The sequence below is a fragment of the Meriones unguiculatus genome, chromosome 6 (genome assembly GCF_030254825.1).
Source record: "Meriones unguiculatus strain TT.TT164.6M chromosome 6, Bangor_MerUng_6.1, whole genome shotgun sequence".
Lineage (NCBI taxonomy): Eukaryota > Metazoa > Chordata > Mammalia > Rodentia > Muridae > Meriones > Meriones unguiculatus.
This window is the reverse complement of record NC_083354.1, coordinates 11,148,191-11,168,173: the sequence shown is the minus strand read 5'-3', so window position 1 is coordinate 11,168,173 and position 19,983 is coordinate 11,148,191. Positions and strand designations below refer to the sequence as shown.

General features: G+C 43.4%; 1 protein-coding gene across 1 annotated transcript in view; it reads left to right on the top strand.

The window, feature by feature from the left end:
* The window catches only part of Gclc (glutamate-cysteine ligase catalytic subunit), a 42,676-nt gene extending 23,652 nt beyond the window's left edge, over window positions 1-19,024 (top strand). Inside the window, exons 4-16 of the mRNA XM_021643445.2 lie at window positions 2,055-2,168; window positions 3,719-3,777; window positions 3,866-3,999; window positions 8,155-8,229; window positions 8,555-8,671; window positions 9,526-9,664; window positions 10,090-10,202; window positions 10,876-10,968; window positions 11,257-11,361; window positions 15,994-16,075; window positions 16,154-16,257; window positions 16,326-16,446; window positions 17,514-19,024. Of these exons, the coding sequence (XP_021499120.1) occupies window positions 2,055-2,168; window positions 3,719-3,777; window positions 3,866-3,999; window positions 8,155-8,229; window positions 8,555-8,671; window positions 9,526-9,664; window positions 10,090-10,202; window positions 10,876-10,968; window positions 11,257-11,361; window positions 15,994-16,075; window positions 16,154-16,257; window positions 16,326-16,446; window positions 17,514-17,725 (1,468 nt within the window). The 3' untranslated portion in view covers window positions 17,726-19,024. The remainder of the gene's footprint in view (window positions 1-2,054; window positions 2,169-3,718; window positions 3,778-3,865; window positions 4,000-8,154; window positions 8,230-8,554; window positions 8,672-9,525; window positions 9,665-10,089; window positions 10,203-10,875; window positions 10,969-11,256; window positions 11,362-15,993; window positions 16,076-16,153; window positions 16,258-16,325; window positions 16,447-17,513) is intronic.
* The last annotated feature ends 959 nt before the right edge of the window (window positions 19,025-19,983 follow it).

Here is a 19,983-nt window from a genome sequence, read left to right as displayed (position 1 = left end):
AATGTCAATTATCAGACACTTAGAGACTCTGAGTGCCTTTTCTATATCAGACTCAGGCAGGCTTTGCTCTGCAGAACTGAGGAGACAGCAGAGGGTAATCAAATATCTATTATATAAATATGTAATGATAAATTAGGGAGTGCCATAGGGTGTGGATATGACTATGTGATGGATTTTGTGATGGAGGAAGGCCTCTCCAAGGGAAGATCACTGGAGTGGTGTCCAGAACTCTAGAAGGAGTTTCATAGGAGAGGGAGTAAGGATGCCTCTTCCTCTGGTTGCACAGGAGTTACATAGTATGGTGGGAAGCAGAAGAAAAGAGGTAGCCGCTGTGACCAGGAAGCTGGGGTGCAGGTGACTGGTGAGGCTGGGCAGGCTGTCTTGAACTTTGATTGTTATTCTGAAAGTGGTAGAGACCTTGGGAATGTAGGCTGGCTAGATAGTATCATCTGGGCTGCTGGCATGAGAGCAGGTGCCAGGGCATGTGAGGAGAGGGAAAGGGAACTCCCTACGCACTGTTTTGGTGACCTGGTTGTGAGGGTAGACAGTGACAATGGAAAAGTGGCAGAATTAGCTAAGCTGCTGGAGGAGGGCTATCAAGGAGAGTACTGTAGGTAACTCGTGGGAAACTGGAGAATGGAGTAGCAGGCTGTGGGTGTTACATGACAACATTAGCAAATTTGAAAATGCCACGTCTTATACTTTCCTTTCTCTCCGTAACATTAAGAGTTACACATCTCAGTTTAGCAAACTAAAGTGGGCAGCACAGACCAGAACTGTTGCAGAAATTTTAAGAAATGTGCAGCGTTGAAAGGTAGTGAGTGTTCTTTCTGGGCCACAGGGTAAAAGTCTTCTATGCGTCAGTTGGTGGTTCTGTATGGAATAGTTGTTCTCTGGAGAAAGGTTTGTAGTAGTAAGTTCCGTTCAAAAAGTCTGCAATCTTTCTTTCTTTCTTTCTTTCTTTCTTTCTTTCTTTCTTTCTTTCTTTCTCTCGTTCATTCTTTCATTCTTTATCTTTCTTCCTTTCTTTCTTCCTTCCATCCCTTCCTTCCTTCCTTCCTTCTTTGTTTGTTTGTTTGGAACTCACTTTGTACACCAGGCTGCCCTCAGACCCAGAGATCCACCTGCTTCTGTCTGGTTCTAGGAAGCTAGGATTCCTCCAGGTTCATGCCTGTCATTCTCTTAAAGATTTTTTTTAAGTTCATGGGCTCAGAAAAATATACATGACTGCATGAATGCCCAGGCAGCCTTGGTGCTAGGAACTGCTTTCCAAATGAGAGCAGCAGTGTCAGCTGTTAATAGGGTGGTGGACAGCCTACAGGAACTTGACTTTATGAAACAAGGTCTGGGCTAGCAGTTCCTACTGCTGATCTGAAGCCTTGTCAAGAGCCTGCTTTGTTTTGCTTTCACTAACTTAGAAGGACTGCCTTACTCAAGTGAGATGGGAATTTGAGCTCTGTAGAGACCTGTATGGAACCTGTTCTTCTGTTTTGAAAGCAGAACTCTTCTTAAGGTTAAATAAGACAATAAGGTTGGATCTTGGATATCAGAGGACACTCTAGTGTAAATTGGGAACATTGGAGACACTGCTTAATCTTGAGAGATTTCTGAAGAGATTGCAGGGGAAAAAACCAGGAGAACTGGTCCAGATTCATAAAGAGGTTGGAACAATGCAGTGAACAGGGTTGAAAGGTACTTTGAGCATTTATAACTAGCAATGAGGCACCTATATGTCATAAGAGCATGTGGCTAAAGGATTTGTCCTGTCCTTATGGAAGCTGAGTAATGTTTCTAGATGTTGAGTGGAGACTGGTAAAGTCAAAATCAGCTGGAATAAATAAATGAGACCCCAATATAAGACAATGGAGAACAGAAAGGGGCCACAAAGGAGCCAGCATTTACAGAATGTACATTGGTTTGGAAACACTGCTAGACCCTTTAGAGTGGGGAGTAATGGGAATTAGATGTTTTTATTGGTTGCAAATTATAGTGAGACTATAGCTAGTCAGTTTTTTAGGCTGTTTCCCACCTATTTCTTTCTCATTTGGTTGTAGACTAGGCTGCCCTGGATTCACCCTGCCGGAGCACAAACCCAACCCAGAGGAAGGAAGTGCATCTAAGTCCCTCTTCTTTCCAGACGAAGCCATAAACAAGCACCCCCGTTTTGGGTGAGTGAGGCTCAGCCTTTGGGCACAGTGTTTGTCTAGGAGCTTGCAAGCAGGTACTGGATCCCGAGGAAGCAGCAGACTCATCTGCTTGTGTTGCTTCCTTCAGATTTGCTTGTCCGTTTCAGTCATCCTTAAACTCCTTGGCTCCTTTCCTCCACTTTAATTTGTAGATCATTTTCAGTCCTAATTCTGCAAACACTTATATTGGGACGTTTTCTTTGCCTGTTCCTTTCCCCTAAGTTAGCCTGGGACCTGTCACCACCCTTGTTAGTCTGTATGCTGTGACAAGGTCAGATGTATGATGTGACAAGGTCACCTAGCACAGGCCTTCTTCTTGTATAGTCTAGGTCTGTAGTTTGTACTTTAATTTAGCTTTTAAGTTGCTTCAGGTCCTGCACCAGCTTGATCTTGGCTTTCTTCCTGTGGGCTCACCTACCTTGAAAGGAAGCTCCTGAGCCAGAGTGTTTTGGGCGGGGGTGGGGGGGGTGGGACTAGAAACTCTCGGAGCTTGTTCCTTTCACAGACCCCACATCTGTCCCATTCAGAGTCTTTGTAAGGGTAGACAAAGACTGACTGACTCTGTTCACTCCATTCGTTCGTTCGTTCATTCATTCTTTCATTCATTCACTTAGTTGAGGCAGGGTTTGTCTACAAAGCCTTGGCTGTCTTGGAGTTCACTATATAGATCAGGCTGCCCCTGCCTGACTCTAGTACTAGGGTTAAAGCTGTGTGCCACCACGCTCTGCTAGACAAAGATTTATAAGTACAGTTTCCAATTCGTAGCATTATTATGTATTTACAGAGAAAACTACTAAGCAGTAAGAAAAGATGGACTGTGACAGTTATCACAAGCTAGACCCAGAAACCCTCACAGAACAGGCTAGCACAGGAGGTCCTCGTGTCCTGACTGACTGAGAGGTCAAGTCAGGCATCAGAACAGACGACAGTCACAACCCTGTGCAAATCATTTAGCAGTCAATACTAACATAAAAAAATAAGTGAATCGGTTTTATTGTGTATTTAACCTTATCCATCTAAGGTATTATTGTAATTTATATTCATTTTCAAAAATCTGAGGAAACTTTTTCCTTTCTTTGTGCTGTTAAAATCATGTGTTTGCTTTCGGAACAGTCACAAGTGCTCACTGGCCATAGAGTATGCATCAGGTGAGAAATGGGTTAGTGCTGAAGAACTGGGAAACTGAGGCAGGTGAAGGATTGAGACTCTAACAATGACCAAAACCTAAGTTCTTAACGTTGACCGAAATCATAGGAGTTTTCATGAGAAATGTTAGAATTAGCAGGACTCTGAGGTGGTCAGGCTGCTCATGACCACCTGAGCTGGATTTGGGGTTAACGTTAAGTAAGTGGGAAAGCATGGCCCCTATCCAGAGCCAAGCCTCTTTGAGAAAACCATTAGCATGTCACATGTGCCACAAGACTGTCTTGGGGCTCTAGGTTGAGGTATGGTTCACTTCCATTCCTTTTGATGTACTCAAATTCCGTAAAGTGGCAGTTCCTGGGTGACCTTTCCTTTGTTTGGTTGTCTAGCACCCTAACAAGAAACATCCGGCATAGGAGAGGAGAGAAGGTTGTCATCAATGTGCCAAGTAAGTCTGCGGGCTTGGGTTGGGACAGCGTATTGAACCATTAGCCTTGATTCTCAACTGTTTCTTCTTCTTTTAATTAATTATACAGTATTCAAGGACAAGAATACACCATCTCCATTTGTAGAAACATTTCCTGAAGATGAGGAGGCATCAAAGGCTTCTAAGCCAGACCATATTTACATGGATGCCATGGGATTTGGGATGGGCAATTGCTGTCTTCAGGTATTACTTCTGTTACATGAAAAGGCTAAATGTCCTCTTCTTTGTGCTTACTAACTTTATGCATGTTTCTTGTTTAAAAATCACCTTTTAATCTGATTCAAAAGATAGCATGCTTTCATGAAAAATAAGATTGTTTAGTAAAGTCTTTTGTGGCTGTCTTTTGACTAAGAATTCCAGTTCACCCCAAAGGTGTGTGGTTGTTACTAAACGTAAAATGCACGGTATTTGGGAATGCCCTTTCCAGATGCCTGATTTTACTGCCATCTAGTGACCGCCTTGGAGGATGTTAGTTAGGGCTCAGATCTCTTTATTTGGAATCTAACGATTTTATGGTGCAAGGGGAAAAATTGTGTGGCATTTAAATTTTTATGTTTGTCCAAAGCTACCTCATGGTTTAAAAGGAATAAATACTTAACAGCCTTTGCCTTGCCCCTGGCTAAGTTACACAAGAGAGACAATAGTACTTCTTGGTTTACTAAATTAAAATTTTTGTTGTGACTAATCAAATAACTGATGGCCTCTGGCAGTAATTGCACCCAGGCTTACCCAGGGCTGGAGTGGGGAGTGCAGAGCTCCCACTCCCGCATAGGCCGTGGTCGCTTGTTGACTCTGCCCCCGCTCAGTTATTCAGCCTCCTTCACGGTTTTTTGGCTCACTTTACTAAACTGAGCTGTAGCCTTGGCACAAAAGCCACAAAACTCAGCATTCTTTTCTCAAGGCTTTAGGCGTACATGCATTTGTCACAAAAGCCTCCAGACGGTTATTTCTAAAACTACAGATACTCCAAAGTGAAAATCAGGGTCAGACTTTCCCATGCAGTATGCTTTTATAATGTGATAAAGGATAAGGTCTTTTGTTTCCTCAGCATATGTAGGTAGGATCAGATAAGTGGCCTCCAAAGAAAGGCCAGTATGTTCCCTTAGAAATGGTCACACTTCATTTAAAAAGAGGCTGACTTTTGACTGCGTTATCTGCTTTCCTATCTTAAATACAAACATTTCTAAAATGGACCATTAAGCTCTAGCTCTTAGAATACATGGCTTCAGTATTCTGGGTGCTCTGGGAACCCCACCTTCCTTGGTTTAATATTGAACCAGGGTCTGCCGGGGAAGCACGGTCGCTGTAACACCATTCCAAAGGGACAGTCTCTCCTTAGACATTTTGTTTATGCAAATAAGTGAGTCCTGTGGGTAGAGACAGACATTTTCATGTGTGAATACACAGTTCTCTATTCTATTTAAGGTATGAGTTTAGTACTTCCTCCCCCAACATATCCAGTTAGAATATTCCCCTTTAAAAAGTTGTAGTCACAGATAATAAAATGTGTGATAAATGAGATGAATTCATAGATAGCTGCAAAAGTCCCTGCCTGTAACTTCTGCCTGGGACAGAAGGAATTGTTTATTATAGAAAAGTACAAAATGAAATGGAAGGTAATTTTTTAGTTACTGGACAAAATGCAGCGTTTAACCACCTTCAAATTTGTGAGCTTGGCAAGTGCTAGTTGCGCTTGCCTATGACCCAGCACTACAGAAAGATTGTGAGTTCCGGGTGGCCTGGATTCTATAACGAGACCGTCCTAAAGAAAAATAGTCACTCTTCAGGCTTTCTGAGAATCATTTAATAAACAAAAAAGGTCATGGCCTGCTATGTTTTTTTTTACTCCCTACTAAAGAAAAGTATGTAGCTGCGAAACTGGATTCTACACAAATTTCAGATTCCGTTTCTGACATTGGTGTTTTTATAGTTCCCCCTTTACTTCCTGTCACTGTCATAGTGATATTTCCTCCTAGGTGATCTTTTAGGAGGGCAACAAATGCTACAGCTTCTTGTGTTTATACCTTTGTGAAGATATCAGAGTGCCTTGGTTTTGCTTTACCCATGAAAGGTACCAACTGTGGCACTGTTCTGTTTGACTTCATGTACACAGTGTTTCAATCTAGAGGTAGGAAATAACTGCTGTTCATAAACAGAACTTTCAAATTTCAGTCCCTACTTTTCCTAGATTTTCCTAAGCTGGACTTTCCAGGATATACCTACAAATCCTCTGTTGTGTGTCTCAAACTGCCTAGGAAAACATAGTCAGACACCATCCAGAAAACATGTTCATTACAGTATCTTTGCAAAACCAAAGATGGTAACACACAGTAACATACCGAAAAGTCACAGAAAGAACCAAGATCGACTAAAAAATTGTGTCCAGCAGACCGTTCATCCCGACATCTGGAAACACTGGGATCTTTTACATCTCAGAGGCTTTTAAAATATCTCATCATATCTTTTCCCCGTTCCCTTCTTTATCATCCTCTTTCTTTCATGACCTCTGTCACTTTAGTAAGTAGGTAGCAGGCACTGCCATGCATTTTTGGATAGAAAATGTCAGGACAGAGTCCTGCAGCTCACTCCATGGTGGTAGAACCACATCCAGCAAGCAGTGCTCTGCATATCCAGTCTCCCTATACACATTGGATCCTTAGTATACAGAAAGTGTTTGCATGCGTGCGTGCTCAGACCACAGGCAACCTCAGGTGTTATTCTTAAAGCGTTGTCCACAGGAGTCACTCATTGGCCTAGGGCCACTGAGCCCTGGCAGTCTGCCTGCCTGTACCTCCCCAGCTCCGAGACTATAAACAAGTGCTTCCACACTCAACTTTTGGTGGGGTTCAAGGGTCAAACTCAGGTTCCAATGCTAACAAGGCAAACTCATTATCCTTCTGACCTATATGCCTAACCTCACAAATTGGTTTCTAAGTCTCATGTCATTGAAGAAGCTGCCTTGCCTTGCTTATCATGGCCTTATTTCCAGACCTCCTCAATTTTTATCAACCTTTGAAACCATTTTTCCTTAATGGCTACAGCATAGCTTTACATTTTCTTCATCTGTAGTGGCTAGTGAATTGTCATTACTTTTAATTGATATGTGCTACTCTAGCATTAGTACAGAAACTCTAGGAAGGAAGATGATGACACCAAGTTGTTTAAGTAATTGTTTCAGCAGCCAGTTGCCACATATAATTGAGCAGCTGTGCCCCCCATGAAGCGTGTTCAGTGTTAAAAGAGTCAGTGGAGATAGACAGTTAAACCACTGCACCTAGGATTCTTACAGCAATACGGAGATTCTTAGCAGTGCTCTCATCAGCCACTGTTATTTCAAGGTTTAAGCACATCAATTATTTCCTGCATCAGGACCAAACTTAAAACTGTCATTACTGAATATCCATAATTGAGGAAGTTAAAATTATTTACAGTGTGTGGTTATAACAGTTGTGTTGTTACACAAAATGCATTTCTTGGCCATCACTGCCACCCTTCCCTGTGGAGGAACACAAAACTTTGTTTCTTTGGGATGACAATCTAAGAGGATTTGTGATTTTCCTGTATTTTTTCAGTGCCTGTTTGCCCTTGTGAGGTTTCCTGGGTAATCTTTCTGAATTTGGGGCATTGTCTGAACATGCTTTCCAAATAGTCTCCAGTGCAGGTTTTTTGCCCTCTGAAGTCCAGAACTTGAAGCCTAGCTGCTTAAAGGACATTTTTATCCCTTACATCTAGTAACGTGCCATGCCATAGCACCTGTTCCTCCTCTGCCTCTTTTTCCTTCATATCCTAGGAACACAACAAAACCCAAGTCTCCTCATGCTCTGCACACCGGTCCCCAGAGCACACTTTTGTTGAGACTCAAATGCCCCATCTGCTAGCCCTGAGCTTTTTCCTTCTCACACCAGTGATTTCACTGTATATTCTCTGGCCTTACCTCCTTTCACAGTCCCCTACAACCCCAGCCCTTGCCACCCTGCTGTGCTGCCTCCAGTATACTTGGAAAGCTGCCCATAATGTCACCAGACCTTTCTTTATACCAAAATGTTTGTAAGCCATTTGCTCTAGGAAGCAACAAGAGGCCACGCTCTGCTGCCTCTTTTCTCTTTCCTGACGTGATAGTGCTTTTGGCTCACATTGATGTTTGTGAGGTGTCCCTGAGCGGTGGGACATGATTACATACTTTTCTTGGGTAAGTTCACCCAAGACAACTTCTAAACCAAGCTCATACCTGAAGCCTTCTTCATCTTTTCTCCACCCATCTCCCTTCTCGGACTTACTGCTTGTGGGGCCTGATAATGACTTTATGTTCCTGTTTTAATAATTTTTATTCTTAAACAGGTAACATTCCAAGCCTGCAGCATATCTGAGGCCAGATACCTTTATGACCAGCTGGCTACTATCTGCCCAATTGTTGTAAGTAGAAAGTATATCTTTCCTTAAATACATCTTACTAGAAAATAAGAGCACATGTACTAGTTAATGAACACAGAGAAGGAGAACTGAGGAGCCAAGTTACAGTACCTTATTGCTGTTCATACTAAGTGTGTGACCATACTTTCTCCCTCTACAGGTATGCCCTTATGTTACAGAAGGTGTGATTTTAATGCATACAAGCCTTGGAGGTCTTTCTTGTGCGTGCTCTTTATAAAGAGCAGCTGGGAGTACATGCAGGAGGCGGTGGGAGCCTTCTCTATGTACGCAGCGCTTTGACCCTGTACCTGCTGACTTGTATTTCTAGATGGCTTTGAGTGCTGCATCTCCATTTTACCGAGGCTATGTGTCAGACATTGATTGTCGCTGGGGAGTCATTTCTGCATCTGTTGATGATAGAACACGGGAGGAGAGAGGACTGGAGGTAGGAATGATTCTTCTCCTTCATAGATCTTTTACACCACAAAGGTGATGTGCACTTATTGTAACCACTTGGCATTCTGAAGTCTCCCTTAGACGCTTACCTTCTGGGTGTTCACATAAGGGAAGAGAATGCAAGTGGTGAGCCTGGCTCTGTTTAACATGGGTACAGGAGGAGGAGGGGAGTTGGCTTGGGTGGGAAGTCAGTTTTTATCCTTGCCTGAAGTATATGTAGTTTTGTTTTCTTTTTACAGTAGTGCCTGTTTTGTGTTGTGGCAGTCACACTGATGGCTGTTTTACCAAAAGGCTCTGCTCGCTGTGTGAACACTTTGTACCCAGTGGCTTCTGCTGGGAAGTGCAATTTGTTGTCAGATGATTGTCTCATTTGAAGGCTTAGGCTCTGCCTGTAAGGACGGGTTAGCCTTGGTAGCATTTCTTGTCGTGTGTCCCTTAGACTCTGCACTCCAGGAGTGTGCACCACCCCCCTGCAGAGAGCCAGGCACCCAGATTTATCCCAGATGATACTCTCAGGACAAGGACTGGGCTGGAGGTCAGGGCTTTTAAAGACTTCCATAACTGATGGCATTTCTACTAAGGGCATTTCTGCTCTGGCCCTTTCATAGTCATTCACAAATTATTGAACATATTCTATAAATAGAAATAAACATGCAATGTGTGTGAAAGAAAAAGGGTTGGGGAGGGCAGACGCACCTCAGCATTTGTATAGAGGTCAGAGAACGACATTGTAAGTCATTTTTTTTCCACCATGAGTTTCAAGGATTGAACGTGGGTCCCTAGGCAAATGTGCTCCTACATAATTACCTACGTGTTAATTTCCCATCATTTCTTCTGTTGTAGCCTCTGAAGAACAATCGCTTTAGAATTAGTAAATCTCGGTATGATTCAATAGATAGCTACCTCTCTAAGTGTGGTGAGAAATACAATGACATCGACCTGACCATTGATAAAGAAATCCACGAGCAGCTCTTACAGGAAGGTGAGCAGCCCCCCACGTTCCTAACTTGATCATTGCACCTTTTGTTCTTCAAAGCACTTTAAACTTTTTGCTGACTCCTGGTCTGGTTTCTGTTTTTAGTGTGAAGTCTCTAACTTTTCTTATGAGGCTGCTTGTTCCTAAAGTTTCAAGTTCCAAATGCTTGTGAGATCTTCTTGACTTTTAGCAAAAGGAACTTTTTGGAGCTCTGTATCTAGGTCCACACCAGTGCCCAGCAGGCATTGTGTGAGGAGTGAGTAAACTCCGGCTTTTCCCCAGTGTCCTAGGATAAAACCCTGGGCAAGGTGAGAGCACTGAACCACCCAGTCATTCCCTAAGCTTCTAGACCCCCTTCTTCAGTCTGTGGACTTAGAAATTCTCCAGGGCCTTGCCCTTTGCAGTTAGTCCCCTGCGGTCTGTCTTTGCAGGTATTGACCATCTTCTGGCACAGCACGTTGCTCATCTTTTTATTAGAGACCCGCTCACCCTTTTTGAAGAGAAAATAAACCTGGATGATGCCAATGAGTCGGACCATTTTGAGGTATCTTCCATTCAAATATGTTTCACTTCACAGCTGAGGCACATTTGTTTTTGTGAGGATTGGTAACAAGACAGATCTGTCTTTTCTTTTTCTTTTGTTTTTTTGAGACAGGGTTTCATTGTGCAGCCTTGGCTGTCCTGAGACTCCTTCTATAGAACACTCACAGAGATCCCCCTGCCTCTGCCTCCCAAGAGCCAGGATTAAAGGTGTACGCCACCACTGCCCTTCGAGAAATCTTTCATTACTAGTGCAATACAGAACCACTAAAAAACTAAAAAGTAATTTATGATTCTTACTAGTTATTTCTCAATTCTGTGAAACTAAAACATTAAGCTGCACACAGATAAATGTTCCAGACATAGCCTTACTTCCAGGAAACACTTTGTTTTTGTTTTTTGTGGTTCAGGGAAGTTTTGAGCCATGAGGGCAGAGAGAGAAATAGACAGAGAGGGACAGAGAGACAGTGGGAGAGTGTAGAAGAGATGAAGGGGGATCCACGCTTTGTTTCGTACAGTTAACAAAGTCTGTAAGTTGTAACTTTTTTGTATTTGCAAATTGGGAAGTTTAGATATGGATGGACAGGGAACATTCCTCTGTTATTAAATACATCTCACTTAAATGTGCTCTAGAGTGTAGAAAGTTGGCTTTATCCTGTTTCTTTTTGTTGTTATAGAATATCCAATCCACAAACTGGCAGACAATGAGGTTTAAGCCCCCTCCTCCAAACTCAGATATTGGATGGAGAGTAGAGTTCCGACCCATGGAGGTGAGACCCGTTTCAGCTCAGAAGCTGCCTTCTGGCTGCTCCCCAGCCTTCTAATGCTCTTCTCCAAGGGCTGTGAGTTCATTCAAAAGCAGTAGGAATCCAAGTGTGCATATTAATAGCAACTCCAAAAGCCACTGGGAGTTGATATCAGAGTGTGGACCTGGATAGAGGGCTTCTAGCCTCAAATGGGGAAGATGAAAGTGCTCGGAAATAATGTAGTTGAAGGGCTAGGGAGGGGGAAGCTGGAGCCAACAGTTGATTCCTAACATCTCTGGTCTTCCTCTATAGGTGCAGTTAACAGACTTTGAGAACTCTGCCTATGTGGTATTTGTGGTTCTGCTCACCAGGGTGATTCTCTCATACAAACTGGATTTCCTCATTCCACTGTCCAAGGTAACCATGGGTACGATCACAGCGATGAACATAGACAACGTAGATTTAATTACTTGCTTGTATTCACTGCCTAGTTCCAACCTGTCTTTACATTGACTTCTTTTACCTGTTGGGATAAACTGTCTCTATTTGGCTCTTGTTTTCATGGTAAGCCTGAATTTAAAGCTTTGCTTAAAAACAGTAGCTGGGGGCAGTCTCACAAAGTGGAGCCCTCTCCCTCTCCCAATTCCATTGGTTCTACCATGTCAAAATTAGGGTGACTGGTGGGCTTGCTGATAGAATTAGGGAAGCTGTTAATGCAACCAAACTTGTTATGTTTGTGGAGGATTGTAATGGCACTGAATTACCAAGTTAAGGATCACAAATCCCCACCCCCACAAAGAACAGAGAAGAGGCTTTCTGGAGGAAGTTGGCCAGCCAAGCTTTGGAGCACCTCTTGCTCAGGCCACAAAGCTGGGTAATCTGGAGAAGCCCTTAAGGTTGTCAAGGCCATGGGTATGGGGCAAGTGGTCCTCTTGACATAATAATGGATGTGAGAGACTGCTGACTGGAGTGAGGGATCTGCTGCTGTGGACTCCTGTCAAGGAGTTAGGCCACAGATGAATTGGAGCAGCTGTGTCATAGTAAACCCAGAAGGAATTCTAGAGGTTTGTGTTACTGTGGGTGTGTCTGCTAGTTAAGTCAGATCCACCCAGTGAAAGTCCCTGTGAGCTACAGAAAGTTAAGAAAAAAAATATCCCTAAGAGAGGACTCTGCACTTGGACAGTCCTCAGTAAGGCAGTTAACCCAGAGCCCAAAACTAGGAATTTTGTCTCAGCAGAGATGTTCTGGAGGGAGACTTTAGTGTGCACACCTGCAGGAGAGAAAAAGAACTGGCCTTACTTCTTCACTGAATTTAAAGCCAGAGAAATGGACAGACCACTGGTCGTTCCCTGCCCAGCACAGTGATTTCTGTCTCGTGTATAATTTAGTGTACGTCCTAGTTTGCTTTTTGTGACTGATGAACACCATGAGCAAAAGCAACTTAGGGAGAACAAGTTTATTTTCTCTTAGGATTCCCAGGTCATAATTGGTCATGAAGAAAGTCAGGCCAGGTGCTTAAGGCTTGCTGGCTTAGCAGCCTGCTTTCTTACATGGCCCAGGACCACCTGTCCAGGGCCGGCACCATCCATGGCAAGAAAATACCCTACAGGCCAGTCTAATAGAAGTGGTTTGTGACGCTGGCTTGTATCAAGTTGTTGTAAAAACAGCTAGCACAGTGTATGGTTGGGTAGGGCAGGAAGCCAGTATTCACCACATGGTTCACATGTAAAAGTCAAAAGACAGCTCACAAGACTTGGTTCTTTGTCTCTTTGCATGTGGGTTTTGGGAATTGAACTCAGATTGTCAGGCTTGGCAGCAGGTGCCTTGCCGTGAGCTCCCATCTAAGTGATTTCTAAAAAAAAAAGTTAATTTAAATCTAAAGTGTCCCAGAACTCCTGCTTAGCATTGCCAGTCTGTTCAGGCTGCTGTGCCCATAAACTGAATGGTACTCTCAGGGCAGAAATTGATATCTTGCCATCCTTGGGACTAGAAGCTCCAGATGACAGCGTGCAGATGCTGTGTGTTAGGGCTGCTCTCTCATTCTTACATGATACATTCTCTATGTGTCCACAGATAGATGATAGAGGGCCTGGCTGGCTTTGGGCAGCTCTCCTTTGTTTATTGATTTGCAGGCATGGGAAGCAGGTGCTCTTCAACTCACTTATACTCCATTGTAGGCTGAGATCTTGAATAAGGTCTGTTCCCATTCAAAAGGGCAAAAAGCCTCCCAGCAGGATTAGGTGGCATTGTGTGGGTTCTGAGATGACACAGATGTTCAGATTTGGGCATGTGCATTCTAATGCTGGATATCTAGAGAACAATACTTTTAAAACTTTAAAAACAAGGAAATTGGGCTGCAGAGACAGGTCAGCGGTTAACAGCACTAACTATTGTTGCAGAGGACCAGAGTTCGGTCTCAGCCCCCACATGGTCACCACCAGTGGTAACTGTAGTTCTGGGGAGTCCAGCACCCAGTTGTGGCCAGCGGGCACTTGTACACACGGTACACTTAAATTCATGCAAGCAAGACACAAAAATAAGGAATCTTTCTGAAAAGGTAGAAAGAAAACACAGCTGCAAGATGGCTCGGTGGGTAAGGTGCATGTCAGTGAGCATGGTGACCCGAGTTCAGATCCCTGGAATCTACATGGTGAATAGAGCCGACTCCTGCAGGTTGTCCTCTGACTACCACATGTGTATCATGTGTGCCCTACACACACTAAATAAGTAAATAAACACAATTTGAGTTAAAAATAAGACATCTATCTGGAAGTAAAGCTCATTGGCGGAGCCCCTGCCGAACCTGTATACATATATTTATATGTAGCCGTTAGTCAGCAGTGGCAGGGTATGATAATGAACTTAAGATCTCAAGCACTTGGGAAGCTGAGGCAGGACGATCACAAATTCAAGGCCTCCTTGGCTCCATAAGCAAAATCCCATGTCAAGCATAAAAAAATAAAGAAAAACAGTCTGAAAGCAGTATGTTAATTCTAAGTGACTGGATAAAGAGCAAGCAAAGAAAGAAAGAAAATATTTTAGTGTTATAAAAGTGGAGTAAGGAAGGCAGTGTGAAGACAGATTGCAGAAGGGGAAGACAGTGAAGATGAATGAGGACAAAAACAGGACTGGAGAGATGGATGCGCAGGTAAAGACACTTGCCTCCCAGGAAAGAGAGAACTGAATTCCATACAAGATGGATTCACACACACACACACACACACAAAGATAAATACATGTAAAAATGTTTCTAAGAAGAAACAGGTAACATCAAATTGTAACCCTCCAGTATGTGTTGCTTTTGTAAGACATTCCCAAAACAAGGCCAAACCAAGTGTGAGGTAGTCAGTGTCGTGTGAGCTACTGACAGCAGTGCTGACTGCTTCTCCTAGATATGTGACGATGGCACTGGCTGTCTATGCAGCAAAGTGCAGTGACTTTCTTAGAAGCATTTAATGTGGTGGGCAGGAAATGCGTGAGATAGGAAATTAAACTTGAAAGCTGTTTGTATTGTGGACAGGTTGCTTATGATCTCAGTGTTTTCTTCCACATAGAGAGCAGGGCCAGAGAGCTCCCTATCGGTAACAGGCTGTTATATCACTGGTTAGACTCTCCTACATATAATCACTGGCTGAAGGGCCATAAGGAATTAAATGATGGTTAGCAAGTTTAGTTATGTAGGCTAGATCAGATATGTCAAGCCAAAGAGTATCTTTTGTTCACATGCCTTGAAGAATGGTAAAAATCAAGAAAGTTGTTCACTTCTCAAAAGTAGATGTTATCCAAAATGCATTTCCACTAAAAGTCAACAAAATAACATTCAAGAAAAATTTCCTATTGAAAGTTTAAAGTGTCTTTCCTAATAGATCTTGAAGGAGGCTAAAACTTAAACGACTGATGGGCAGGAAAATTAATGGCGTGAATGTTGGTGGAGCAAAACTAATGAAAACCAAGTATTATAAGACTCCAAACCTTAGAGATGCCCACAGCCACAGTTGAATTTTAGCCTGTTACTTAGGTGTGTGTCTAGAAGTGGCTAGATCTTCAGAAGGTCTTGCAGTATCATTTTAAAGCATCAAAGGAGTAACAATAGGATTCTTTCCATAATAGGTGTGCAGGGAATTTAAATAATCACAAAAGACTCTGTCAGCAGGCTGGGGAGATGGCTCTCTGGGCAAAGTGTAGATCCTCACTACAAGCAGGGTGTGCAGCACACTACTGTAAACTGAGTTCTCGGGGTGGGGGGAGCGGGACGGGACAGGCGGAACCCTGGCTTGGCCAGCCCGTCTAGCAGAAATGAAGAGTTTCAAGTTCACAAAGGGGCTGTGACTAAGACACCCCAACATCAACTCTGGCGTCTACCCTGGCCCTCTACCTGTTGTTTGTGTTATATATTGGGGCTGCACATAAGATAGCACTATGGTCATTGGAGCACTGGCTACTCTTCCAGAAGACCCGGGTTCAGTTTCCAGCACCAACATGGCAGCTCACAACCATTTGAAATTCTAGTCTGATGGGATCCGATGTCTTCTACCTCCAAGAGCACTGCACAAACGTGGTGGACAGACATACATGCAGATAAAACACACACACATGTATAAAATGGGGGGAGGGGGAGGTAAAGATAACATGGTAGAAAATGCAGCTACTTTAAAGGTTTACTTACCCTCAGGTCTTAAAAACATTTGTTGGGGAATTGAGAATTCATAAATGAGTTACCCGGTAGGCAAGTGGCATTGGTGACTGCCCATGGTGGGCTGCCTAGTCCTAGGAACCTAGCGGCCTCCTGGCCTTGTGCTCACTGGGTGAGGCAGGGCTAGTGAGAACACTGACTTTGAGACCGGGAGAGCCAGGATATTAGGTGTGTTTTTACCTGGTTTGCTTTATAAAGTAAGCTTCCCCTAAATTCCTATTGTTTTGCACAGATACTATGTGATGTTTTCCTACTGTGAAGGACTGAAGGGAGCAGAATTCTGAGGGGAGTGATGAAGGCACTGGCTTGTTTGATCTAAGATATACTGACTTAGTCCAAATTTTTTTCTCCATTAGGTTGATGAAAACATGAAAGTGGCACAGAAGCGAGATGCTGTCTTGCAGGGGATGTTTTATTTCAGGAAAGACATTTGCAAAGGTATCGCGTGTTCGGGTTTCTAGGGTCAGCTTATACTGAACAAGCTGCTGAAGCTTGTCTGTGCTCCTTGGTTGGCAGGTGGCAACGCTGTGGTGGATGGGTGTAGTAAGGCGCAGACCAGCTCTGAGCCAGCAGCAGAGGAGTACGCCCTCATGAGCATCGACACCATCATCAACGGGAAGGTACGGCCTGAACGGGGCTCTGTGCTGAAAGGCCAGCTGGCAGAGTTTATAGTGTGTTCTTCTTGTAGGAAGGGGTGTTTCCTGGACTCATCCCCATCCTGAACTCCTATCTTGAAAACATGGAAGTAGATGTGGACACCAGATGCAGTATTCTGAACTACCTGAAGCTGATTAAGAAGAGAGCGTCGGGTATAGTAGATTTGTTTCCTTTTCTTCATCTGGTCCTTTGCTCTTTGGTTTTATAACCTGCTTGACCATATGTCACACTTTAGCCGTGCTCCTGTTTTACACATTTTACTAATTACAGTTGCATACCTTTTACAGTCTTAGCATCACAGTTGAAATTGAGAGAGCTTCTTTTTTCCTTACTGGCTTTTGAAATAGTGGTGTATTTTTAAAGGTGGCCTCTTCGATGAGGAGTGGTATCATCTGTGTATCACACATCACTGTGAAGTTTTGTCAGGCCAAGTAACCACGGCTCAGTCAGGCTGTACCTCTGCCGTGTGTACAGCTCTCGACTCCTTCTATACAGTGCCCTCCCCGCCGCCCAGGACCTTTCTTTGAGTCGGTTTTGAGACCTCGTTTACAATGCCTCGCTGGCCTTGCTGGTCCTTACACACAGAACAGCTCATGCAAACCTCAGTGGGAATGCTGACAGCGCCTAGACAAAGGGCATCTGTAAGAGCACGTCACATCCTGGTTGCACCTGCAGCTTCCTCTCATTCCATGTTCTCAGCACTGTGGGGACCCTGTAGTCCTTTGAAGTAGTTACATAACACCATCATCTGTAGACATAGCCCCCAGCCAAGGAGGCTAACCCGCTTCTTACAAACAACACTGACCCTCTGTCCCTTAAGAGCTGGTAGTGCCAGCCTATTGGTGCCATCCAACTAGGTACCTACATACATGTTGCTGCCTGCAAACTGCCATTTGTCCCCAGCAGGAATCCTCGGAATGAGTGAAAGCCCTTACTGTGTGATACTCCCAGGTCATGATGACCTCATTTCAGAGGAACGTGTTCAGTAGCCATTAAATACCTACTTTTTAAAAAAATAATTTATTTAATTTTATTTTATGTGCACTAGTGTGAAGGTGTCAGATCCCTTGGAATTGGCGGAACAGACAGTTTGAGCTGCCATGTGGGTGCTGGGAATTGAACCTGAGTCCTTGGGAAGAGCAGACAATGCTCTTAACCACTGAGCCATCTCTCCAGCCCTAAATATCTACTTCTTAAAACACCTCATTTTTTTCTTCAGGAGAACTAATGACTGTTGCCAGGTGGATGAGAGAGTTTATCGCAAACCATCCTGACTACAAGCAAGACAGTGTAGTAACTGATGAGATTAACTATAGCCTCATTTTGAAGTGTAACCAAATTGCAAATGAATTATGTGAATGTCCAGAGTTACTCGGATCAGGATTTAGAAAAGCGAAGTACAGTGGAGGCAGAAGCGACCCTTCGAACTAGACACCCGGCAGAAAGCGGGTGTCCCTGTCGAGTGAACGGCAGGCGCAGCACCGACTCTCGGCCGATCAGGCGCTGTGAAGACCAAGATGGCCTGCGGTGTCGCCGCGCCATTGGCCAGCCAGTGACTAGACGCTTCCTTCAGTAGGTAGATCTGAGTTTGTACATGTGTATAACTAAAGTATTTTTATGATTAACAATGTATTTTAATAACACTGTATCTAAAGTCATAGTGAACTGGCTTGTACATTTTTGAATTCTTACTCTGGAGCAACTACTGTCTAAGCATTTTGTAAATGTAATTGTACAATAATAACTGCATTCCAGAGTTTCAAATGTTTACTGTAAATCTTTAATACTACCTGGGACCTGATTCACTGAAATTTACTTAAAAAAAAAACAAAAAACAAAAAAACAACAACAACAAATGCTTTCTCATAACTGTTTTTTGAGTTGCCTCCTTTGCTGTGTAGGTAAAATCACTGGACTGCACTGACGCCCTCTGAGGGTGAGGCACCTCACCAGTGATGTTTCCTTTCCAGAGCAGCCCCACTCCCAGCCGAACTGAACTCCGCTGGCTCTTAGAGGGAAGCTCCTTCGGGATTTGCCTAAATACACAAGCTCAGAGTTTGTGCTTAGAGAATATGAGGGGTAATTTTGTTTCACCTGAAAAGGGAAATCCTTCCCTCGTGTACACGCCGAGCTCTGCCAAGAGCAGGTGTCTGCTCCTGCGCTCACCTGTTGTGTGACCGCCGCGCTAGGAAACGGTGGAGTCAGCGCAGCGGCAAGGTTTTGGTGTTCACCCTCTGGTTTGCAATAAGCATACTGGCAGGCTGTCTTGTACCCGCCACTCATTTCATTCCAGATTTTCCCTGGGGAGTATTCTGCATTCTGCTCGCTTTCTCTATAAAACTCACAAATCAATCATGAAATGCACTAATTTTTGTGAATCAGGACCCTAAATGTTTAATTGTAAATAATTTGTTTCATAGATTGCTTCAGCTTTGTGTTATCTTTTACATTGTTAACTAACTAACTACTTCTGAAGTAACTGTACTGTAGATTAAGACAGGCTCTATGGATATAAATATTGACGCTGTAATGCTAATCTTTAAAGATGGCAATAAAGTGGCTTCAGCTTAACTTTAAAGACTGGGATTGGCTCTATATCTCATTTACTTTGGAAAGTTAAAAAAAAAGTTCCTTTTTTTCTCTACAGTTCCCTTATGTAAATCAGGTTGTAAAAAGGATAAAATGTTTGTAGATTTGAGAAAATAAAAAGAATCAAATTCATATCCTTAAGCTAGTGCGTGTATCAGTGGTTTCAAGGGTTTTTAGATTGGGTTGGGAGAACACTTTTGTTGTTGTTTTCGGTTTTGTTTTTATTTTTAACTGTGTTCTGGCTACTGGTTTATATCCACTATTCAGATCAGGCTGACCTTGAACTCACAGAGACCCACCTGTCTCTACCTCCTTAATATTGTTAAAAGCATGTGCCAATACACCTAGCCTTGGCAGGGAGGATCTTTAGCTAGGCCAGGTTGTGTGATGTCATTTCATCATTGCAGCTTTACAATCCTTTAAGAGGAAGACTGGTAATAAACTCAGATGGGTCTCCCTCAGCTAGCTTTCACACACACCCCAGCCCCCTGGAGTTATAAAAGACCTGATATGCTGATATGCTACTTTGTCATTTGAAAGTGAATTTTTCTTTTACTCTGAACCACTCTCATGCTGCTGGGCCAGTGATGACCTGGGAAATGCATTCTGCGCAGGACACACGTAGACTGAGGATCAGCAAACACAGAGAGCTGTTTTCAACCTACAGAGCAGTGTCCATACTCGCCTCCCCTCACACACACCAAGTTCATGGCCACACCTTGGTGCATACAAAACTGAGACAAGTGCAACCCAGACATAAAGGAGAGCCACAGTACCTATATCGGGAGAGTTCCTTCCAAAGGAGTACTCTCCTCAGGCAAAAGAAGCACAAAAAGGGGTTTTATTTTGTTCAGGGACCCCATTCAGAAAAGTACTTTAGGGACATTTTCCAAGCATGCTCGATTCAAGGTGATAATTTAAGAAGGGAAATGGATATGCTTAGTTGGAGATTATGGTACACAAGTTTGAGCAGTGGAAATAGAAGACAAAAACACTTTTTGAGCTTTCATCAAAATTTTAGGTGTTAATAAAGGAAAAGACAAGTAGAAGGTGTGTTAACGAAGGAGTGTGCTCCCCCAAAGGGCTTTCTCTTGCTTACC